Here is a 23,709-nt window from a genome sequence, read left to right on the forward strand (position 1 = left end):
CTTGTTATGCTCATAGATACTGGGTTGGACATTCTTTATGGGACTTTTCATATTTATATCTCCAATCCAGGATACCACCTTCAATTTTTTAGTTGTCCTATTTCCCTAGGCTCTACTCACTGTGACAGTTTCTTAGACTTCCTTTGCTTTAAGTGACCTTGACAGTTGTGAGGCATACTGGCCAGGTATATTGTAGAATGTTTTTCAATTGGAATTTGTTTTTTTTTTTTAATAACAAATTTATTTTTTATTGGTGTTCAATTTACCAACATACAGAATAACACCCAGTGCTCATCCCGTCAAGTGCCCCCCTCAGTGCCTGTCACCCAGTCACCCCCACCCCCCGCCCTCCTCCCCTTCCATCACCCCTAGTTTGTTTCCCAGAGTTAGGAGTCTATGTTCTGTTTCCCTTTCTGATATTTCCCACACCACCACCCCCTCATGATTAGGTTATGGGTTTTTGAGAGGAAGACCACAGAGGTTGTGTGCCATTCTCATCCAACATGACTCGTCACTGTTGATGAGAACCTTTATCAGCTGACTGGGAACATTTGTCATGTTTCTCCATGCTTTCCCTCCATGCATACTGTACTCTTTGGAAGGAAGTTACTTTAAGCATAGCCACATCCCCCCCATAGGAGTGAGAAGTTAAATTCCACCATTGAGGACAGAGTATATAAATTATTTGGGATTTTTCTGAATAGGAGATTGATCTATTCTTAAATGATTTATTCATTGAATCATTCATTTCTATCAGGATTAACCCATAGATATTTATTTTATATTTTGGGTTACAGCCCAATTCTATTTTATTTATTTTCTTCCTTAGGTTGTTCCATTTTGGCTCTTGGGAGCTCTTTCAGAGGATTCCTGTGTCCCTCTGACAATCTCCCATCATTGTGTATGTGTGTATTTTAATGCTTCCTTATTTTCTGGCCCTCATCATTGTTAATAGGTATGTGATGGTATAGCATCATTGTTTTAATCTGCATTTCTTTTTTTTTTTTTTTTATTCATGATAGTCACACACAGAGAGAGCGAGAGAGGCACAGACATAGGCAGAGGGAGAAGCAGGCTCCATACACGGGGAGCCTGACGTGGGATTCGATCCCGGGTCTCCAGGATTGCGCCCTGGGCCAAAGGCAGGCGCTAAACCGCTGCGCCACCCAGGGATCCCCAAATCTGCATTTCTTTAATGGAAAATTATATTGAGCATCTTCTCATATGCTCTTTTGACTTCGTGTACTTTCTCTGGTGAGGTGTTTGTTCAGAGCTGTTGCCTATTTTAAAAAATTGGGTCGTTCATTTGTTATTGTTGAGTTTTTTTTTTTTTATTGTTGAGTTTTAAGAGTTCTTTGTGTATCTTGGATAGAAGTCCTTTATCAGATATGTGAGTTACAGATACTTTATTCTAGTCTGTGGCCCGTGGTTTCATTCCCTGACCAGCGTTTTTCACACACCAGAAATTTTAATTTTAAATAAGTCCAACTTGTCAGTTGTTTCTCTTGTGGATCATGATTTTGGCATTATGTCTAAAAACTCACCACTAAACCCAAGATCACAAATTTCTCCTGTGTTTTCTTCTAGGAATTTTATAATGTTGTACTTAGGTATATGGACCATTTCCAGTTGAAAGGTACAAGGTTTGGTGTATAGGCTCTTTTTTTTTCATATGGACATCCAATTTTTCCAGTACTATTTGCCAAAAAAAAAAAAATCCTTTTTCCATTGAATTGACTGTGCACCTTGTCACAAACTAGTTGATTATATATACATTAGTGTGAGTCTATTTCTGGGCTCACTCTTCTGTTAACTAGGTGTCTATTCTTTCTTTAATATCACACTCTCTTGATTACAGTAGTTTTATATTATCTTAAAATTATGTAGTATAAATACTCTAGTTTTGTTGTTTGCTTGTTTTTTGGTATTTTATTGGTTATGCTGCCTCCTCTGTGTAACTAACTTCATCAATGGATATCTACAAACTTGCTTGCTGGGATTTTGAGTGATACTGTATTGAATTTACAGATTAGATCCAGTTGGGAAGAACTGGCATCTTAGTAATATCAAGTCTTTGAATCCATGAACATAGAACTTATTTACATTTTAAAAATTTATTTCACTGGTGTTTTTAGTTTTATGTATACAGATCCCGTACCTATGTTGTTAGATCTATATTTAAGTATTTAACTTTTGGTGTTTTAAAAATATTTTCTTTAACTTCAAATGCTAATTTTTAATTGCTGGTATATGGGGGCAACTGACTTTTATATATTGACTTTGTATACTGTGAGCTTGCTACACTTGCTCACCAGTTTTAGTTTTTGTGGTGGAGTTTTTGGGATTTTTTTTATGTAGAAAGTCATGTCATTTGCAGAAACACCTAGTTTTACTTCTTCCTTTCCCATACATATACCTTTTATTCATTTTTGTTGTCTTATTTTACTAGCAAGGATGTGTAATATGATATTAAGTAGTTGTAGTGACATAGTACATTCTCATCTTGTTTCTGATATTAAGGGGAAGGATTCCAGTCAGTCACCACTAAGAATGATGCTAGTCATAGGTTCTTTGTCGATTGTGTTTATCAAGTTAAGAAAGTTCCCTTCTACTCCTAGTCTTCTAAGAATTTTCACTTTAAATGGGCATTGGACTTTGTCAAATGCTTTTTCTGTGTCAATTGATGTGATCATACAATTTTTCTTCTTTAGCTTCTTAATAGGGTGGATTACACTGTTTGATTTTCAAATGCTGAATAAACCTTGCCTATCTGGAATATATTCTATTTGGTCTTAGTGTATAATTATTTTCACACATTGTTGGATTTGATTTGCTAATATTTCATTGAGAAATTCTGTGTTTATATTGATGAAAGATATTGGTCTATAGTTTTGCATTATTTCAAAATCTTCACTGGATTTTGGTATTAGGGTAATGTTGCTCTCATAAAATGAGTTAGGAACTGTTCCTTCCAGTTCTAATTTCTGGATGAGGTTATGTAGAATTGTTATTATTTTTTCTCTATATCTTTGGTAGAATTTATCAGTGAAGCCATTTAGATTTGGTGTTTTATTTCTTAGTCAGTTTTAAAATCATTAACTCCATTTCTTTAATTGGTATAGGGATATTCAGGGATGCCTGGGTGGCTCAGCAGTTGAGTGTCTGCCTTCGGCTCAGGACGTGATCCCAGAGTTCCAGGATCAAGTCCCGCATTGGGCTCCTGCATGGAGTTTGCTTCTTTTTCCTCTATGTCTCTGCCTCTCTCTGTCTCTCATGAATAAATAAATAAAATCTTTAAATAAAAAGATAGAGGGCTATTCAGGTTAACCTTTTCTTCTTGTATGGATTTAGATAGTTTGTGTCTCATTCAACAAATTGGTCTATTTCATCTCAGTCATCAAATTTACGGACTTAGAGTTGTATGTAGTATTCTTTTATTATCATTTCAATGTCCATGGGATCAGTAGCAAAACGCTTTCTTTCACTTATGATACTGATAATATCTCTGTGTGTGTTGCTCTCTCTGCCTCTCTCTTCTGTTTACTTGGCTAGGATACTATCAATTTTATTGATATTTTCAAAGAGCCAGATTTCAGTTTTGTTGATTTTTTCTGTTGTTTTCCTGTTTTCAATTTTGTTGATTTCTGTCCTAATTTATATGATTTCTTGCCTTCTGCTTATTTTAGGTTTAAATTTCTTTCATTCTCTCGTTTCCCAAGGTAGAATTTAGATTATTGATTTTAGATCTTCCTCTTGTAATATATGCATTTATTGTCATAAATTCCCTCTAAGCACTGCTTTTACTACTTCTTACAAATTTTGATAAATTGTATTTTCATTTTCACTTCGTTGAAAATATTTTGAAATTTCTCTTGAGATTTTATTTTGGCCCATGTGTTAATATTCATGTATTTTGACACTCTCTTTGTAGGCAGATACCAGACATAACATACATATTGTTATGTCCTTTTGAGACCTGATTTTTTTTATCATTATGTAATCTCCTCTTTGCCACTGATAATTTTTCTTGTACTGAGTCTACTCTGATTAAAATTAATATAGTTACTACAGCTTTATTTTGATTAGTGTTAGCATGGTATCTCTTTCTCCATCCATTTACTTTTAACATATTTGAGTTTTTGTATTTAAGTGGGTTCTTAAATGGTCTGACCTGTTTGTCTTTTTTTCACTTATTTTTCTCTTTGTATTTAGTTTGAGAGTTTCTACTGACCTATATTCAAGCTCTCTGATTCTTTTGTTGGCCTTGTTGAATCTACTGATGAACACATTCATAATTTCTGTTGCAGTGTTTTTATTTCTAGCATTTGCTTTTGATCTTTCTTAGAATTTCACTCTTCTTAGGCTGCCTATCTGTTCTTGCATGGTGTCTGATTTTTCCATTAGAACACTTAATATACTGTGGTTGCTTCAGCAGCACCATAAACTAAAATTGGAACGACACAGAGAAGATTAGCATGGCCTCTGCTTAAGGATGATGTTCAAATTCATGAAGAACACTTAATACATTAAAAATAGTTATACTAAATTCCTTTTCTGATCATTTTGTCATCTTTGTCATCCCTGAGGCCGATTCTAATGACTGCTTTGTCTCTTCTTTCCTTTTGGGATACCTTGTAATTTTTGGCTGAAAACTGGTCACACTGTATCAGATTGGAGAACCTGAGGCCAATTGATCTTTACTATGAGGATTTCAGTGAACCTCCCTTGGAATTGGGCTACATTTAGTGTTTGCAATAGCTACACGGGTACCCGTGGCTTCAAATCCCTCTTGTTCTTCTTTTTGTCCTCCCTCTTGAACTGGGTTCTTCTGAGAACTCCTCCTCAGAAAGAGTCTGTGTCTTGCAGTTCTTTCAGCCATAGTCCACCATTAATATTCTGGATTCTTGTCAGTGTGGTGGGAAGGTTGGGAGAGGGGACTCTGCCTTTTACTCTTCTTTTTAATAATAAAAAAAAATTCTTCCTTCTCACCTTCTGTTCCTCTCAAGGCATCCCTTGCTGTGTTTATGTCCTCTATGTTCCTTCTTTTTAGGTCTTCATTTCTGAAATGTATCTTTCTTTTCCTTTTTATTTCCTTCCTGAGCTCTCTTGTTGAATTTCTAAATTTTTCTACTTCTGGTTTAGGTTGTTATTTCATGTCTTGAAGTAGTAAGTTAAAGGTTTGATATACGTTGTGGGCTTGTTTGGAGTGTTTTCATCAACTGTAAGGACATTGATCTACTTTTTCCTCTCTTTTTTCATATAATAGCTGAGCATGGGATTGCCACTAGCATGTTTTGTTGCTCACCTTTGTGTCAAACTAACTTTGCTGAACTTCTAGAAATAGTGTGGTTTAGGAGAGTTAATTTTTACCTCTCCAGAGCTCTCTCTTTAGTTGTTTTTATGTGGAGTTCAAAAGTGTGATGGCTATATTCTCTTTCCACTTTTACAACAACCCTCGCTTTTCCTCTTTTCTATAGTCCTTACTGTGGACTGTGGGATCTTCTTGATTACCCCCACACAGATCCTTCCAAGGTGCTATCCTGGGAGGGAGACAGGGTGGTCGGTGTGGCAGGTTCCCAGTGTGTGACAGTTCTCGCTCTTCAGACCCTACTGTAGGCCTTTGCACTCAATGGGTGCTGGATTGGACAAACTCCCTCACTTCCAGCTGCTTTTTCAATTTGCCTTGTGGTACTTCCCAGTGAATATTTATTGGCTAGATAGATATTCTGTCTATCTGGAGTTCTTTTGTTCCCAGACATGACAGGTGCCTACTTGCTTGTTTTTGATTCCTCCCGCATGGATGCTGATGTCACACTAATCCTGTGGCGACTGGGAGATTGTCTCCACCCACTTCTATTTGGGAATTTATGGAGCATCATCTCATCTGTTTTCATTGTCAATACAGTCCACCGAGTGTTTGGTTTTGCTATCTAGCTTTTCAGATATGTGGGAATTTTGAAAGATTCAGAAATACACCACCTTCTGCCACCATGTCCCTGGAGTTCCCTTTCTCCTTCTCCTAGTATCCTTGCTAATCCAGAGAAGGTCAAGCATGGCCATTCTTGGAGTGTTCCCTAGCTTGAACCCCTTTTATCATTGCAGACACAGAGCCTGTGTTAGTTCACTCCTTCTTCAGCCATGGCGCCTACTACATCTTCACACAAACCCTTTACCCTAGACTCGCCCTCTACACTACAAACACAAAGTTTTTCATACCCCTGTACCTTTGTCAGTGCTGGGAATGCTCTTCCACATACTCTTTCTATCTCATCCTGCTCAGCTCAACATACTACCTTTCCTACAAACTCTCCCTTAAGCCATCTGGTCAGAATGAAATGGTGATTTTGGTACAAAGTAGCTAAGTAGTTAGAAACTCAGACTCTATCCTGGGTTCAATTCCTAGCTCAGCCATTATATAGGTATGTGACCTTAGATAAATCCTCATCTACAAAATGGAAATAAGAGTGCCCACTCACTTATTGGTTGCCTTTGAGGCTTTGCTGAGACAATCTGTGGCAAGGATTTAGCACATTCCCCCTAATGACACACTCATTAACTGGACGTCATCATTGATGTCTCTCTCTCCTGTTAAATTACATCTTAGAGGATGCAGACCTCCTCTTACAACATTATACACCTTCAAGGACTGGCATATTGCCAACCTGTATTAGAATTTGACAAATATGTGTCAATTACATGAAAGGAGAAAATTCAAGGCAAGTTTCGGGAGAAGGGACTTTACTTGAGAAAGGAGGCAGCAGCTTCCTTAAAGTGCAGGAAGAGCAAAAAGCATGGCTACTGGACTGACCCAGGACAAAGTTCAAATGCTGGCTCTGGCACCTGTGACCTGTACAATATATGTCTGGGTCTGATAGACTGTCAAGAGCCCAGACTCTGGAATGAGACTTCCTGGATTGGAATTTGGGCTCTAACATTTTCAACAGTGAGACCTTGTACAAAGTATTCCACTACTCTGGGCCTCAGTCCTCTCCTCTTTACAATGGGGATGAGAGCAGTACCTACCTCACAGCGTTACCATGGGGATTTCATGAGTTACTGCATGTAAAGTATTTGGAACAGTGACTGGCCTCATATAGGTGTTTGCAGTATGATTAAAGTGCCAATTTTGCTGGCCCAGGAACCTAGGATGCTGAATCTATGAACAACAAAGAGGTGATGAACAGAGGAACAAAACCAGGGTGATAGAGGCTCAAATACTTACTTGCTGCCTTCATGGGTGCAATGTCAAAAAGAGTGCGACCTGTTTTGATTTTGTTTGTTGTTTTTATTATGATTATGGGCAAGACCATTGCTAGGGCAGAGCAATGGGATTACGCAGAGTAAGACAACCAGGATAGACACTGATGTCGTCAAACATTTGGGTGTGGATCCTGGAACCCATTATTTTAAATTCTGATCCCTTGGAAAGATCAGCTGGCTGGCTCCAGGTGAGGGACCATGAACTCACAGAGATATTTCATCTGAAAACTTACCTTGAAGAAGGAAGCAAACTTTGTATGGCCGTGATAAACAGAAGAAGGATAAATGCACACACCAAGTTTGACTTGAATACTTCATCCCTCATTTGAGAATACTGTAATTTTAAAAAAAAGGAGAATAAATTACTTCACAGCAAAGGTCGACTTCAGGATCAGTTAAGTTTTACCAGTGCTTGGGTTGAGGGAAGACAGCGAGAAGAAATAAAACATTACATGATTTTTTTTTTTTAAAGAGGAATCTGTATCTTAATTAACCCTTCATGGAACATTAACTTCATCCCTCCCTCCAACTTTCCAGGGAGAGCCCAGGAGTGAATACAATTCCCTTTGCAGCAAAAGGGAATAGGATGGGGACTCTGCGCAAGCCTCTCCAGCTCTCCTCCTTCTGAGCTAGCATCACTTGGACCAACAGAAGAGCACACATCCATATATGTCACAAATCAAATTCACATTGACTTTCTTCATGAGTAAACTTAAGTCATGGAAGGGTCTTGCGCTGTTTTTTGTTAGGTGTGAGACACAGGCAAAGGTTTCACCTGAGTCTTCCGGCTTCCTTTTTTCATGAAAACTATTAAAAAAAAAAATAAGATCACAGAATATTAGAAGAGACAGCAGCCTAAGAGAGCTCCAGCAAGTGCATTTCATTTCACATGGCGAAACCCAAATGATCGCCCCATGTGCTCCATGTCCTTCTGTTGTTTGCTCCAGGCTGCCCTGTGGAATGGTGCTAACTTCATTTTGATTATCCAGAGGGCTCAGTAATTTCACTGTTTAGCCTGAAAAGCTTCTGGAAGGCCAACACTCAATAGGCACTCTCCCTATTCCTGTCTAGTTTTCTGAACCATCTTGGGGTCCCTAAATGAAGAAGAATCCAATTCGTTCAGAAGGGGGAAAGGATCTTTATAACTGAAGAATTAGTCTCAATTAAGCCCCTCATTTTCCCTCAATGCCAGAGAGGTCAAGCAACTTGCCATAGATGACACAGCATGCAGATCATTTTTAGGTCAGGGGAACAGAAAGCTAAGCCTGGCTTTGGAACTTTGTAATCCCTGGTTTGAAATTCCATAATTATATAAAAGAAATAAGTAAATAAAATTCTGGCAATACCGCAGGCTCCACATCCCCAATACCAAGAGAAGGTTTGGGTCAGGTCAACGAAATAATAAAATCAGTCCAACTTGTGGTTGGTGCGGTAGTCACCATCAACAGTTGCATGATTTTTATTCTCTTGCCTACTTCTTGGTGTGGTCGGGGTTTTAGACTTAATGGACTGCTGAGTGTTATGGCTAAGATGTGGGGAATAGCAATGTCCTGCAGCTGGCAAGCTCCACGGGGGAAGTGCAACACTACTCAGAGAGTGCACGTTCACTGCTGCTTCAGGGCAATGATTTTTCATCTGTTCCCCAGTACTGAGACCTCTGTCTGCTTGCTGACAACCTGCTTGGTGTCTGGAGGGGAAACTGGAATATTTCCCCAAAGAATCATGAGAAGTCACCCTCACTCCTGAAAAAAAAAAACTACAGAATATCTGTATTACAAAGAGTGCTACCTAAGAACGGGAACACAATCATAGACAGGTATCTGCATGCCAGCATGGAAATCAGTAAGTTAGCCCCAAAGGAGTTAACGCAAGGGAAGATACATGTTTGAATTTCTTTTAACAACTAATTGTATGAGATATAATTATCCCTTGTTAGCTGGCTCATGAATTTCACACCAGTGTTGTGACATTGACCTGATCGTGAGATTTTTAAAACAACAACAACAACTTTTAGTATACCTAATCCATATCTTCCTCATTTTCTGCATCTTCATCATCCCCACCATCATCACCACAGCTTGGAGTTGTAATGGCCTTGAGGAATCCTTTCTGTGATATCCCTAAGATCTACTCAAATGCCTGCTGATTTTCCTCAGATGACCTTCTCTGCTTTGTTGGGGCAAGTGGGTTTCTTTCTTCTGGTCTGGGACAGGCTCTAAATACCCTAGACTTGGTCACTCCCAGTGCCTGAGAACTCACTCCTTTGCAAAGGCTTCCTTTTCCCTGTTGGGTCCGTTTTTACTGTGAAGAGATCTTTCCTATAGATCCCAAGTCTGAGTCTCTGCCTCCTTTCCTTTCCTGAATGCTTCTCACTGATGACCTTCAAAATGTCACATAGTCCTCATTTGTCCAACCTAAAGTTGCACATGGCTTTAGGTGTTTCAAGCAGGCTAGAAAGACTTTCTCGGGTTCCAAATCTTCCACTCTGTGCCTCACTGTGAGGGAAGCCAGTTTCTTTGAACTTCGCTTTTCTGATCTGTCAGAGAGGGAGATGAATATAATTCATAGGTTCCCAATGTTATTATCTTATTTGTCCCAGAATTTAATAATAAATTCTATTATTTTCATGTCTGGATCCAGTGCCAGCACCGTCACAAGAAAGAGTCTTCTAATATTTGGGACCCTGATGTCAAGTGAATGTAAAATGCTGGATTTCAGAATGGAGCGCATGGTTACTTTGGAAGCACAAAAGAGGACAGAACTATGGAAAGAACATTCCTAATTGGCTCCGGATAATAGGGTACTGACATTAGGTAGTGATTCATTTCACTTCCTCTTGACTTGTGAAGGTCTGAACGCTCAGGCTCGCAGCTATATTAAGTCACACGTCCGTTCTCTCCTGCTATCACTAGACACTGCTCACCTCACGTCTATTCTGTCCTCACGTGGCCCCTCTTATCCTTTTAAGTCTCAGTGGTGAGCAAAATGAACTAAACTAGAATGAGACTACCTGGATTGGATCCCTGGCTCCAATACCTCCCAGCTATAGAGCCCTGGACAAGTTTACTAAGCTTTTTATGCCACGGTTTGCTCACCAAGACAATAAGGATAATAATAGGAACTCTCTCATTAGGGTTGCTGAGAGAATGAAAGAATTAACAGATGCAAAATGCCTCGAGCAGGTGCCTAAGGGGCATGGCAACCTCATACAAGTGTTTCCTATAATCAATTAGTTGTACTTATTTTATTGCCATGCTTTTTACTTTTTCTAAGCCTGCTTTCAACCTTGGTGTTGCCTTCTAGAATGCTGTCTTCCATTCCACTGTACAAAATGGTTCCTTGTACTCCATAGGGTTCCCTAGAGTGTGGCTGACTGATTGATCCATCAAGTTAGAAAGGTTTCTTTTAAAAGGAATTATAATCTTGTATGTGGTTTGTGGTGTGTGTGTGTTTTTTTTTTTTTTTGTCTCAGGAAAAGACCCTGCCTTTATTCCTTCCCCTGCCTCCTAAAAGATCCTCGACCAGCAGGAAGAATTCTCCACTTCTCCAGGGACTTTTAGGAAAGGTATCCTTGGAAATGACCACTGGGCCTTTAAAATTCACTGAGTCCTTGGTCTGCAAGAGAATATGAATATATATGGCAAGAAAATATTAAAATATATATTCATATACATGTGTAGGTATATGAGACATTTGAGCATCAGATATGGAGAAAGAGTTTGTCAAGGTCAGTTAGGGGATTGGTGGCAAAGTTCAGACAATAGGCCACATCTCTCAGCTCTAATAGTGTTTGCTCTATTAGACCACTGTCTGAGAGCAGAAAATGCCTGAAACCAGTACTTGAGCCAACTATATTGGGATTAATATCAATTAAGAAAGCATGTCACTTGGAACAAGTTACAAATGCTTTTTTGAGATCTTCAATTAGAATTTAGATTACTTTTTTTTTTTTTTCCAATCTGGGTTGGGTTCTGGTTGATTTAGGAAATGGTCAAAATCTTGCAAAATATTTTAATAATAATAACTAATGCCTGGTGCAGGGTAAGCACCATGCCATGTGGTTTACGTGGATGAGCTCTTTTGGCTTTCACAACAACACTTTGAGGAAGACACTGTATCATATCCCCATTTTGCAGATAACAAATCTGAGGATTAGAATAATTGAGTAACTCAACCCTGGGACTTCAGGGATTGGAAGTAACGGATCCAGAGTCTAGCCTTAGAGTGCCACGTCTCATTGGCTGCACTATCAGCTGCTACCTTGCTGTTTTCAAGGCAGGTTTATCTTCTTCACAGAGTGCACTGTAGCGTGTCTTGCTGTATCTCAGTGATGTGGTTCATGATACCAAGAAAGGAAACATGTTAAAAATTTGTGTTCATGTAAATTGTGGTTAGAATGAGAGTAAAGCATGATCTGGGCCAAGCATGGTCCTTAGAAACACCCTGTGAATGAGTTTAATAAATTGCCACTGCTGAATTTTCATGATTGATGGATGGATCCTCAGGGCAAAGCAATACCAAGGAAAGAGCCCTTTTCTTAAGGCCTGCGTGGGTGAACCAACAGCAGGGAAGGAAAGACACAATGAACTTTAATGGAGTAATGGAATAAGAAGAACCACAATCTCCAAGTGATTAAAAGATGTTTTTAAAAATAAAAGTTTCCTCCTTGTTTGACCAAGTTGAGACATGGGGTCCCTTCCAAGAAGTGGGGGCAGGAAAACTGTGTGCTCCATTTTGTTCTTGTCTGGGTATATCAGCCCTGCATCCTCTGGAAAGGGATCTTTAGAAATGACACTGGGGCCATGAGGATCTACGGGTTCCTACAGGTTCTATCAAAAGGAAGCCTGGGACCTGAGTTTGGTCACACAAAGAAAAGTCTATTCTAGATTCTTCATCTATAAAGGTGTGACCAGGGAAGCTAGCTTTCAGAGGTGATGAACAGGGCTTCCAATCTTCTGTATCTATACCTGAGTCAGGCCTGGAAAATATTCCTATATATGTAGAGGAAAATTATCCTTTTCTTCTAGATTAGCCACTTCAGCTATGAGCTCAAGAGTGCTGGCTAATTTCTCGCATCTCTTTAAGATGTAAAGAGTTCCAGCCAAGGCAATGACCTCGTTAATTGTCCACATTGCAACAATACTGTCTTTTTATCCAGCTGCATATGTGAGATCACACAATTTTACAGGAGGATTGGATTGCATTTGTCACCTTGGTCCAATGCTTACTCATGCCAATTTCACTCCATAAAATCTCTCCAAAATGAGCCATTAACTCCTGCCTGAAGATTGCCAGTGATGGAGGAAATCACCCCTCACTTGAGAGCCTGTTCCATCTTTGGATAAATCTAATTGGAAAAAGAGATCATTTTCGAGAAACACCTCTCATTAGTACAAATTCTTATGTTTGTTAAATTAAAGAAGAATCTTAGCTGGGACCATCTGCTCATTTTCATGAATGAATGAAGGAATTTAACTTCTATTGTTTTTTTTTTTAACTTCTATTGTTAAACTCATGCATTATGTAGCATGACAATGGCTAGAGCACCCTGAATTGATCATTTGAGTAAAAGGCATGATTGCAACAAAAAAGGGGAGGGACTAATTTTCAATAATTTCATATTTTGAAATAGACCGTCTTCCCTATCCTGGTGTCTAGCGTCTAACCAAATCATCATCAGGAGTATTTCTGAGTGACAGGTTTGTCTGAGGAATGTCTCACTGTCATATTGCTTCCCAAGTAACCTGACCTTTGAACAAAGGTAGATTTCTTCATCTTTAATATTAAGCTCATGAGAAATCATGCAAACGCATATCTAAGATGAACAACTTCAGAAGAATGAGGCTGGGAGAACACTGTCCTAGCCACAACAGAAGATCCTTAAAGACCATACAATATCATTAAAGTGTTTTGATAGCATATTATGGTATCCTTCTTTGGTAGGAAGGTTGGCTGACATATGAGAATTCCAAACAGGACTTTCCAAAGTTTTCAACTGAAATCTTCCAGGTCACTTTCTCCCAAATATCCCATCCTTGGGAGGACAGATTCTTCCTTTCTTGACTCACTCAGTTCCCCAAGCCATGATAAGCCCAAGGGAGTGGTAACTACTCCTATGTTCCTTGCCTAGAAGCTTCAGGCTGTAGGTGTTGGTAATGTCGTCACAGGAAGCTTTAGGATTGCTTTAAGGATGGGGCCAATGTCTTCTGGGTTGAAATCATTATAATTCTACCATTGTACATTGCACTTATGGATGAAGTTGGTCTTTTTGACACTGAAAATCCTGGCTTTGTGGGATTGGAGCTAGCTAATTGGCCTGGGAAAAAGAGACAAGTGAAATGCCTCTTGATATCATTTGACTGCCTAGAGGGTGTTAGAAATAGCAGTAATTTTACAGGATAATATCATGAACATAAAGGAGTCTCACAAAGCTACTGTTTGAATAGGGATGGCTTTTCTTCCGAAGCCTTTTTGAAATCCATTCTTCCCACCTGAAGGAGATGGCCTACATAATTGCTACTTTGGGCCTTATAAGAGCAGTAAGAACTCAAGAATAACCTGAGACCACAACAGAATAATTCTTTTAAAAATAATTTAAAACAGAAGGTCATGGAAATGATCAGGAAGCATCTGATTCAGAAAAATAAGAGAGAACACCTGAGACCATATGGTTCAGGATCCAGATTCCTATCTCTCTGCACCTAAATAAGAAACAGAATGGTTCAACAAATTCTGAACATCTCCCAGAAAAAAAAATACATGCATTTTTCTTCATTACCTAATTCCAGAGTCCAATATCCTAATCCATTAGAAAATTCATTCATCCACCTAGCTTTCTTGGCTTTGCCAAAATTCCTCCTTAATGATGTCATTCCACTCGTTATACAGGAGTAGATGGGAAAAAAGAAAAAAAACATGTCAAAGTTTATGATGAATTTTTCCAGAACTCTTTCAAGCCACTACTTAACTTCGATTTCTTAATAAAAGGTAGATGAACGGAGAGAAATTCTGAATGCAGACAAGAACCAGCTGTACTCAGCCAAAGGATTATCTAACGGCTCCCTTGTGTGACAAATCCTTGTTTTTATGTGGCTGCTGACAGAAAGAAGGGTAACATCAAAGGAATGTTTTGAAAGTTATCAGCACAAAACTTGGTTCATTACAAGTACTGTCTATGACAGGTATTATTGTTATTACTTAGAAAGTGGACAAAAGCTGGTAGCTGACTTGTGTGTGAAAAGGAAGCTCACCCTCAGTTTAGTCTAACATGCCTTTGGCCCTTAGAGATGGCACTTCTCTAGTCTGCCTGCCCTCTCAAGCCATTTGGTCTCACAACTCATTCCTCTATAGCTCATGCCACCCAGCCTTCTTTCTGGATACATAGCTCAGGGACAATTTGAGGGCTCAACGTTCCTATCCCCTCCTCCCACCCCTCACCCCCTGCCCTAAGACAGAGGGATCTTACATATCTATTTATTCAGTTATTTGACTTTCAGAGGTGCATGGACAGTGAGAGTGATGGGGTGGTCATTGTTTTATCTGGGTGTTGCCAAGAACATGTGGCAGTGTGTGTGTGTGTGTGTGTGTGTGTGTGTATGTGTATGCGTGCATATGAGTCTGTGCATGTGCATGGGTCTGTGTGTGTGGGAGTGGTAAACAAAAGATGAGAGAAATTCCCATTTAATTTTGCATTTTTCCTGCTCCCCCCCCCCCCAGGTATCTGCCACATGCATAGCTATATAATGCCTCCTGTTCATCCCACCAGCCTCACCCTCAACACATTTCAAATGATGTGAAAAGCAGACACTTGAAAACAATAAGATCTTGCAATGTGCAGTAGAAAAAAAAATCTGAGTTTTGGAAAAAGAGTTAGATGTGAATCCCTGTTCTGCTGTCTTCTACACGTTTGAGCCTTGAGAAAGTTACCCCAACTTGCTGAGCTTCCCTCATTTATTAAAACTAATACCTACATGAAAAGACTGCTGTAAAAATTAGATGAGGTAACAAATATAAAATGTGTATGGTGGGTCCAGTAGAGTAGTAAGCAATCAACAAATGTCAGTTGCATTGCAGCACTGCTGCTTTGAGGCACTCATTAAGAATTATCTGTCTTTCATCTGCACAGCAACCTTGTGAGGATGGGAAGTTCAATGATCTGCCCAAGATCACAAGCTAGAGTGTTCAGTTCGGATAGAGTGGAAGCCATGTTTGTCTTCCAACAGCACCTGCCTTGGTCTATGTCCGAAGCAGTCAGTAAGTAGCAAATACTCTGAGCTGTGCCTGAGGGGCTTCCCAGGGATCATGAGCTTGGAGCATAAGTAAGACCTATGTGTGAAATATAAAATCCCTAGCTGGCTTGGTGTTGAGGGAAGAAGGGCATGGCCTTTGGGGGTGATCCAGCATGCAATGCCTTAAAGAGAGCCAATCTTGCCCATCTTATTTGGAAGATGGTGATAATGGAGAATTTGGAATAATACAATCATTTGGAGAAAAGACAACTGAATGACTCTTACATATTTCAATACATCCCAGGGGCCAAGACGACCACTGCTTGTGTTCTCATGACTGGCAGGGAGGGCTGGGAAGGCCTCCTGCGATTTCCTGCCGGTATGAAGTTGGTTAGTGCCCTCCTTTACATACTTAAGTGATTATGTACTTATGAAGGCTGTGATCCTGGTATACAAGACACAGTAACAATGTCTCTTCCCACCATTTTTAGTGAGGTAGTTTCCTTAAAAAAGATTTAGAAGTCTGAGATTTCTGTTAAGTGAGGGTCTAGCCTCACCCAGATATGGATTGACATAGCATTAATCACAAAGAAAGGGAAGAGAATAACTATTGCGTTTATTCAAAAATCTATTACATGAGAATCATGTCAACTAATTTTCGCTACAACCTAGTGAGGGGCAGGTATCATGATCATCATTCTCTCAGTGAAATCAACTTGTCCTGTGTCACCTAGTCAGTGGTTGGTAGAAACTGGATTCAAGCCATGTCTATCCAGTAATCAAGTGTATGTTCTTTTTCTGTCATTTAACAAAGACCAGACACTTGTGGGATAAGGGAGGTGTTATGAATGTCCATCTGCATGAGGGAAGGCTCTCAACATGTCAGCATCCACTAAGAACCCATAAATTCATCAACCGTACTTTACTTCTATTTCCAAAGTGGGATTTGAACCAAGGTCTGCTTGACTCCAGAGTCTGAGCCTCTACGAACACTGTGAGCCTTATGGAGACATTCCCTCTAGGCCTGCCTGAGGCCATATTGGCATCCAGTGTGAATCTAGGACCTTCTGTTATGACCTGATCTCTGAGGGTGTTTGGCAAGTGACAATCCCAAATCCTAATGCGCAGCCAAGGACAGAGAAGGCGGAGGGGGCACCAACTTGGGACAAAAGAATCCTGGAATCCTAAAGATAGGTCTCCTTGGAAAATCAGAATCTTTTGGACAGAGCGATGGGCGGGTACTTGTATTTTTAAAAAGATCCTCAGATGATCTTCTACTTGAAAAAATATCAGCATAGCACAAAGAGGCTTTTTATCATTTAGAATTTTCACAATCATGTAAGGAGGCCTTTTCTCAAAGGAAAAAGTTTTGGAATTTAGCAAAAAGATGCCAGCACTGAAAAAAAAAGAAGGAAATCTAGTCATCATTGATAAGGTTTGATTTTAATACTTAGCCTTCTAAAATGCACACATCGAAAGCATAAATTCCCGTAAACCAACTCTGAAGTATGTATTAAACTTAGCTTACTCTTTACTCGCAATGAGGAAGGTGTCAATAACTGTTTGAACACTAAGCTTATTGAGGTCCCTCTGAGTACATGTCCCTGTGTTACTGAGCTCTCTTCAGGCACTACAGGTATTGGGCTGGTTTATCTGGCCTGAAAACATCCATAAATAATTGTAATTAATTGTCTTCCCCATCCTAAGCTTCACAAGTAATAAATAAAGAGTCTTGTCCTAGAAGAGAAATGAGGACCAGAGGCTGATAAATGTCGCCTTCCTCTAAGTGTTGAGGGGTTAAGTCTTTCGCTATAGATATAAAGAATACTCACAAATCAGTAACACTGAGGTGAGCACCTCAATGAAAGATGACAATTAAGACAAATGCGCCAATCACAAAGGGAGAAATAGAAAGACCAAAACATAAAAACATGTACAGACAGACTTCCAGCCTCAAGAATAATAAAAAAAAAAAACAAAAAAGCAAAAGCGACAGGGGGGTGCTCTTTCTTATCAAAGTGGCAATTTAAAAGTAAAGGCACCATTTTGACAGCAATTTCTGAATGCACATCAAGTATTTTTAAATGTATGTTCTCTTGCTGCCATTTTTAGGATCTTATCCCAAGGAAAGAATTAAGCATGGATGTATGATTTAACTAAGACAATGTTTACTGCAATGCAGTTTATAATCTGTAACAGTGAAAATCTGGGTAAAAAGCCCCAAAATGGTTAAAACATGCAACAAAGTAGTATGTAGTTACAAATTGTTTTGCAACTGCATATTTAATAACATGGGAAAAGGCTCAAGCAAAGAGTGCTTAACAGTGCATCACAAATCATTATGTGCAACATGGTCCCATTTTAATAAAAAAAATTTCCTTAGATAAGTATACAGAATCACAGTCATGAAAGTGTAGTGTGGCAGATGCCAAAATGTTGACAGTGGTTATCCTGGGTCGAGAGAGCACTTTCTTCTTTCTGTCTTATATGCTTGGCATAAACTTTGTTAGTGAAAAGGCATTCATTTTTTATAAGAAAAAAGTCACATATAAGAAAAGAAAAAAAAATCCAGTATGATCAACAGTATTTGACAAACATGCCATGTTTCTACATCCCTTTACCATAATTCTAATTTTTATTTGCTCCTGAGATCTGTAGCTCTCTCAGGGAATTCTTAGCTTGAGGCTAAAGAAGGGCATGGGATTTTTCTGTGATTTTGGGGAAGACCTGGAGGGGATCTTTGATGCCTGGATAATGCCCCCCCACTTCCATCCAGGGGTCTGCCCAGGTAGTCCTCATGGGGTTGCTGGGAGCTAGAGATGCTAAGAGCCATGAGTTCTAACCTGGCTGAGGCCCAAGCCCTGGCTCATGTTTCTTGTTACCCACACTGGTGAGTTTTGAAAGTGAAGGGAGATGCTACTCATAATCACAATGAGGAAATAAATGTCTTGGGCAAGCCAGAGAGATACGGGAACATGCGCTGCCCAAACTTGGTGATGCCTCAAGTCATGAGCATGCTGCTCTGAAGCTTAACTCAAAAGATACCTCTGTGTGTGTGTGTATGTGTGTGTGTGTGACCATGAAGTGACATGATAGGGTGGGAACAGAATTTCACAGTCTTCTCTCCTGAAGCTCCACTGTCAAGAGTCATGTCTCGATACTAGCTACAGGAGTCAAGACAGTCTCCTCTAAACTTCTTAATTTGAGACTTCGTTCATTCAACAATTATTTGTACAGCAGCACGAGGTCTATGGAAGTCCTATTTCACATAACACCATTGGTAGAGATGCCCATCTTTATAAGCGAATGGGATCAGGAAATGTCCGAATGACATTTTGGAGGAGCTTTTCTGTTCCCTAATTCACTATAAAAATGGGGAGGAGAATGCATTCCCTTGTTCACACATCTCATTGTTCAAACGAAATGAAGCCTTTTCTTCCCCATAAAAATTCTAATGGTAAAAATCAGGGTTTCCATTTCCTATTTTCCTTTCGGAAAACATACTTTTATGGTCCAAACTTGCTCCTGAGAAGCAGGGTAGGGCAGTGGGAAGAAAGAAGTTTTTGGGGTCACAATACTGTATGCGATTCTAAGATGCACAATTTTCCCCTCACCTTTTAACATTTCTGAAACCAGAATGCATCTTTTGTTCTTAAAGCCTTGCTTCTGCTGGCCAGCAGGGGGCAACATCAACCCAGGACCTCTTCACATCCAATTCTCTGCCTGAGTTTTTTTAAAGACCATGTTCAGTGTGTGAAATCAAGCGCTAAGTGGATTCCACTTTGGAGCTGAACCTCTTGGACAGCTCCTCATTATTTTTTTCTTTCTAACCAATTCCAGGAGATGGGCATGTGGGTTTCCTTACTCCCTTTAACTGCTGGGTGGGATTTTTTTTCCTGTCCATCCTTACCTCAAGGAGTAAGCCCAGTTTATCAGGAGGAGTTCCCTCCAGATTCCCCATACTGGGGTTTTCTTACTTAGCGCTGCATAGAAAATCTCATGGTTGATGGTACCTTAGAGTCAACAGAATATTGCAGCCAGATTTTGAGATCTATGATATCTACTTAAACTCTCGGTGGCTCAGTTTCTCTTTTATAAGCAGGATAGTAATGTTTTTCTGAGGATCCGATAAACTGATACACATAAACGCCAGGCACACAGTAGATGCACACTGATATTCTTCCCCAGTTCTAGAACCTTATGGATTTGAAGGCACTGTGTTAATTCGGCTAAGGTTCCAGGATTCTTTCCTACTTATTTTCTCCCCCAAACCTCCTATCCCTGCCTCCCACCTCATCCAAAGTTCAAAGAGGAGAGAATGAAGATACCACAGAATTGTTGCATTTATGCCAAGGCCTGGCAGAGAACAAGCCCCAGGACTCCCAGGAGAGACAATGTGGTGAACAGACCAGACAGTGGCGGGGGGCTCACAGAGGGCCCTCTACAGACAGGTGGATTTTGGGTAGGCCACCTAATCATTTCTCCATGTCTCCATTTCATCAAGTATAAAATAAGGCTCATAACAGCACTCACTTCACACTAATTGTCAGTGAATTTGTGCTACCAGCTTGGAATAGTGCCTGGTATTTGGTAGACACCCAATGGTTATTACTTATTATATATCCTCTGCTCCACAGTAATGCAGACCCTAGAGAGAGAGTCTCAGAGCAAGAGTCAATGAAGAGTGTCTCTGCGACAGGAGGAGAATGACTGTTTTCTGATGTGCCCCACTGTCCTCACTGTGAGGAACCCAGGCAGTGCAGAGCCCACGCTGGATAGCGCAAGGCTGGACTGTCAGTGGGCAAATCCCTCATGTTGGTTCAGGATGCTACACTTTGCTTCACCCAGAAGAATCTCTTCTGTGCCCAGAAATCAATCTCAGACACTCTGTGCCCTGCATCCACCCCCAGATCCACCTCTGCTCCACCACCAGGTACTGTAGATGAGATGCAGACATTACTGAATAAAACACATTAAAAATTATCTACAGTCTGCAAGGGTCAGGTCATTAGCGGAGCAAGTACATCTTTAGCAAGAATGAACAAAAGGTTTTATATAGCTCTGGATGTAGGCATTTACCTAGGCTAACTGAGTAGATTCTTTACCAGACCACCCCCTTTTTTTTTCTAACTCCTTCGATGTGGCGACCATGGAAGAGAATGTCTTTGATTTGGACCTTAAGCCCTTCAATATATTACAAGGAAGAAAAGCCTACTTGCTATTTGGGGAGGAGGGTTGTTCAGTGAGACACAATCTTTTGTCTCTTTTTGCTTTGTTAGTACACAAGCACAATCCATTTCAAATTGTGGGCCAGAGGTGAAGATGTTAATTTTGGAGTTTGCAACCTTCAGTTAGTTAATCACAGAAACTCATCGAGAACAGTGCATGTGCACAGAAGTGTGAATTCTCCAAATCGAGGAAAGCGGAATGTCCCAGGCAGCTGAGCAAAGTAACAACAACAACAAAAAATTGCTCACTGGAGCTTCTCAGAGTATTGGATCAAACTCCTGAAATTTGCTGGCAAGTTCCCTGCTGCTTTTGCCTGAGGCTCCTGCAGAGGCCAAGTACCTCCTGTGCTCATCAGGGAAGGTCTGTTAGCTCCCATCAGTGCAGAGGAAAGCAGCCCCGATACGAGGGACAGCACTTGCCTCCTTATCCTACCACCTTTACAGTTAGTTGGAAGCAAGGGCAGGACAGAGGCATGGGAAGGCATTGTTATCAGTATGGTGATGGCTGCCCTTTTTGGACACTTACCCTAATCAGGGCATTGCCTGGAGCCTCTGCAACAACCTAATTGGGAGGCTCGTCCATTATCCTCACTGTGCATTGAGAACTCGTGCTCAGGAGGCTGCTTCACTAAAGGTCCCCATGGCAAGGAATTGGCGAAGGTGGGATTCCAACCCAGTGCTGAACCCCACCACCTGGCTCCTGTTCACTAGGCCTACACCAGGGGGTCTCTGAGCTAGCTGACAACTGGGAAAATGGGAGAAGACGTGTCTGTCATCTAAGAAAGGCAGTGTTTTTTTTTTTTTTTTTATCACTAATGCTTGTGTCAAGTTATTGGGTTTCCTCACACATCATGTGAGAGGGTTACGACCAACACGAGTTCTCCTAAAAGCAAAAGCAAGTGGGTGCGACTATCATGCAGGGTTAAAAAAAAAAAATCCCCAAACCTCTCTATTCTTTTAGTTATCTTCTCCTTAAGGAGCAAAGCTGAGGCCCTCTTCATCTAACCAGCATCTCCATTCATGGCCTTCAGTCTACTCATGATTTGCAAAGAGAAAAAGAAAAGACAGTACCAGACCAAACCAAACAAACAGACGACAAACACACAAATCATCACTGCAGCCCCGGGGCTCACTCTTTCGCTCGCGCTCTCTCTCTCTTTGGTTCCGTGAACATTTATGACAAGTAACTTCAGAAAAAGAGCCACTATAGAGACCCAGCTCTACCTTGTGCTCCAGGCTGGAGTCTTTAAACATCAGTGAGAATGGCTTGATATGCTCTCTTCTCAATTTATCGCCACTCCGCAAGTCGATGGTATGTTCTATTCTCTTGTTAATTTCCTCAGGCCCAGACTGGACATGCAAAGCTTGTGCAAGATGGTTTGGAAGTAGATTTATTGAATTTCTTGTTAGGGCAGCCAGAGTCTAGGGGGAAAGCACATGCAAACACAGTAAACCTGCAAGTCCCCTTTGGGTTAAAAAGAAATGCAATGTGTTTAGATAAGGTTGCATTGCAAACAGTAATAGCACTCTGAGCATGCAGTCGTATTCAGTGAAACCTACAGAAGTCCATCAGTTAGCGTTTGCTTCAGAGAAACACACCGTGGCAAAATATCACATCAAGGGGGACACTTGCCTGTCCTCTAAGTAGGTGCACTGAATTCCTTTGGTTTGGGTATTTCAAGGGTTGTTGGCTTGGAGATGTTAATCAAGACCTTTTCTCTAACCAGGCACACACCGGGGATGAGAGAAAGAGAGTCAACAGAAATAACAGAAAGTAAAATAGCTGAAAAAAAAGCCCACAGAAATGATTTTCTCCCACCGAGCAGAGTCCACGCTTTGGTGTGGTCTTCCTTTAACGGTGGTGGAGAGACTGGGAGACCCAGGGCTTGCATTTTTTTGTTTGTTTGTTTTGGGCATTCATCATGGTCAGAGAGCCAAACGTACCAGGATCTCCTCCTTAAATTCAAAGATGGTTAGATTTTTGCACTTCACAAATTTGGTTTTCCACCCCCCCCCCACCCATAGATCATGATATATCTGTATCTTCACATAGATATATGTGCTTAATTTCCTTTAGGCAAAAAAATGCAAGCAGCTGTGCCTCTCACCATTTCCCAGGGGTAAACAGCATGAGGTGGGGAAAGGCATGGCCACCCTGACTGGTCACATGGACGCAGCAACAGCACTGGCTTTTACAATCCGCCAGGTGTGGCATGGAAGCTCCTTGTCTCCTGCTCTTTCTGTGGCAGGTGACAACACCAACTGGCTGCATCGAGCCAAATGCAGTGCTTGCTCGCAGCTCCAATTTAAGACAACTGCTTGGACAAACCGGTGGGAGCTGAAGCTGAAGGGATATGGATGGGGACAGGGGTGCCCATTTCCTCCTCCAGGAGATTTCCCAGGATGTGGTGCATTTGTAGAGTCAGGAAGTGAAAATGCCTTGCCTCTGTACACGCTCACTGCATCTGCTTTTCTCTGCCAGCCTCCCAGCCTGGGCAGCCTGTGGGAGCCAATGGAGCACCTGGGATGCCCTCTTGTCCGAACCCTTTGTGTATCCGTGAGCCTCAGAGACACATGCTCAAGAGCCTGCGGCTCATCTACAGCCTGGTCAGATCCTCTGACTCCAGAGCCAGAGGCAGGGGCTTTGAGCTCATGGAGATCTTCTAGCCAATTCCATAAGGAGTCTTCCTATGGTGCTGTTAGACTCTTCATTTTAACTTTAATGGAGATGGTCAATGTAACTCAAATTCGAGGTCTCTAAAGAACTCCATAGGAGGGTTTTTATCACCAGTAGAATTTACTGAAACCCTTTCTCCAGCCCAGGATAAAGGATGGAGTTGCATGTGCCAACGTTAGAAAGTAAAGTACATGCTCATAGGACGCTGAAGCAGTTAATTTCAGCTCTGAATACCAAGGAGGCTACTGCAGAGAAAAAGATAGATGTTAGGGGGGAGGTAAGGCAGGATGAGAGGTGAGGACGGCTGGAGCAGGGA

The 23,709-nt window shown here is 40.8% G+C and overlaps 1 protein-coding gene and 1 non-coding gene across 4 annotated transcripts in view; one reads left to right on the forward strand and one right to left on the reverse strand.

The window, feature by feature from the left end:
• ADCY8 (adenylate cyclase 8) overlaps window positions 1-23,709 on the reverse strand; it is a 221,132-nt gene that overhangs the window by 57,779 nt on the left and 139,644 nt on the right. For 2 of the 3 annotated variants that reach the window (XM_038555533.1, XM_038555532.1), the window contains exons 8-9: window positions 21,941-22,138; window positions 7,494-7,594 (exon numbers count right to left, since the gene is read on the reverse strand). In XM_038555533.1, coding sequence (XP_038411461.1) covers window positions 7,494-7,594; window positions 21,941-22,138 — 299 coding nt within the window. The remainder of the gene's footprint in view (window positions 1-7,493; window positions 7,595-21,940; window positions 22,139-23,709) is intronic. The other variant, XM_038555534.1, reaches the window with a different exon arrangement.
• On the forward strand, window positions 4,422-4,527 carry LOC119865520. The gene has a single exon (XR_005369122.1). It is a non-coding gene; the product is annotated as a U6 spliceosomal RNA (small nuclear RNA).

The sequence above is a fragment of the Canis lupus genome, chromosome 13, assembly GCF_011100685.1.
Source record: "Canis lupus familiaris isolate Mischka breed German Shepherd chromosome 13, alternate assembly UU_Cfam_GSD_1.0, whole genome shotgun sequence".
NCBI classification, from domain to species: domain Eukaryota; kingdom Metazoa; phylum Chordata; class Mammalia; order Carnivora; family Canidae; genus Canis; species Canis lupus.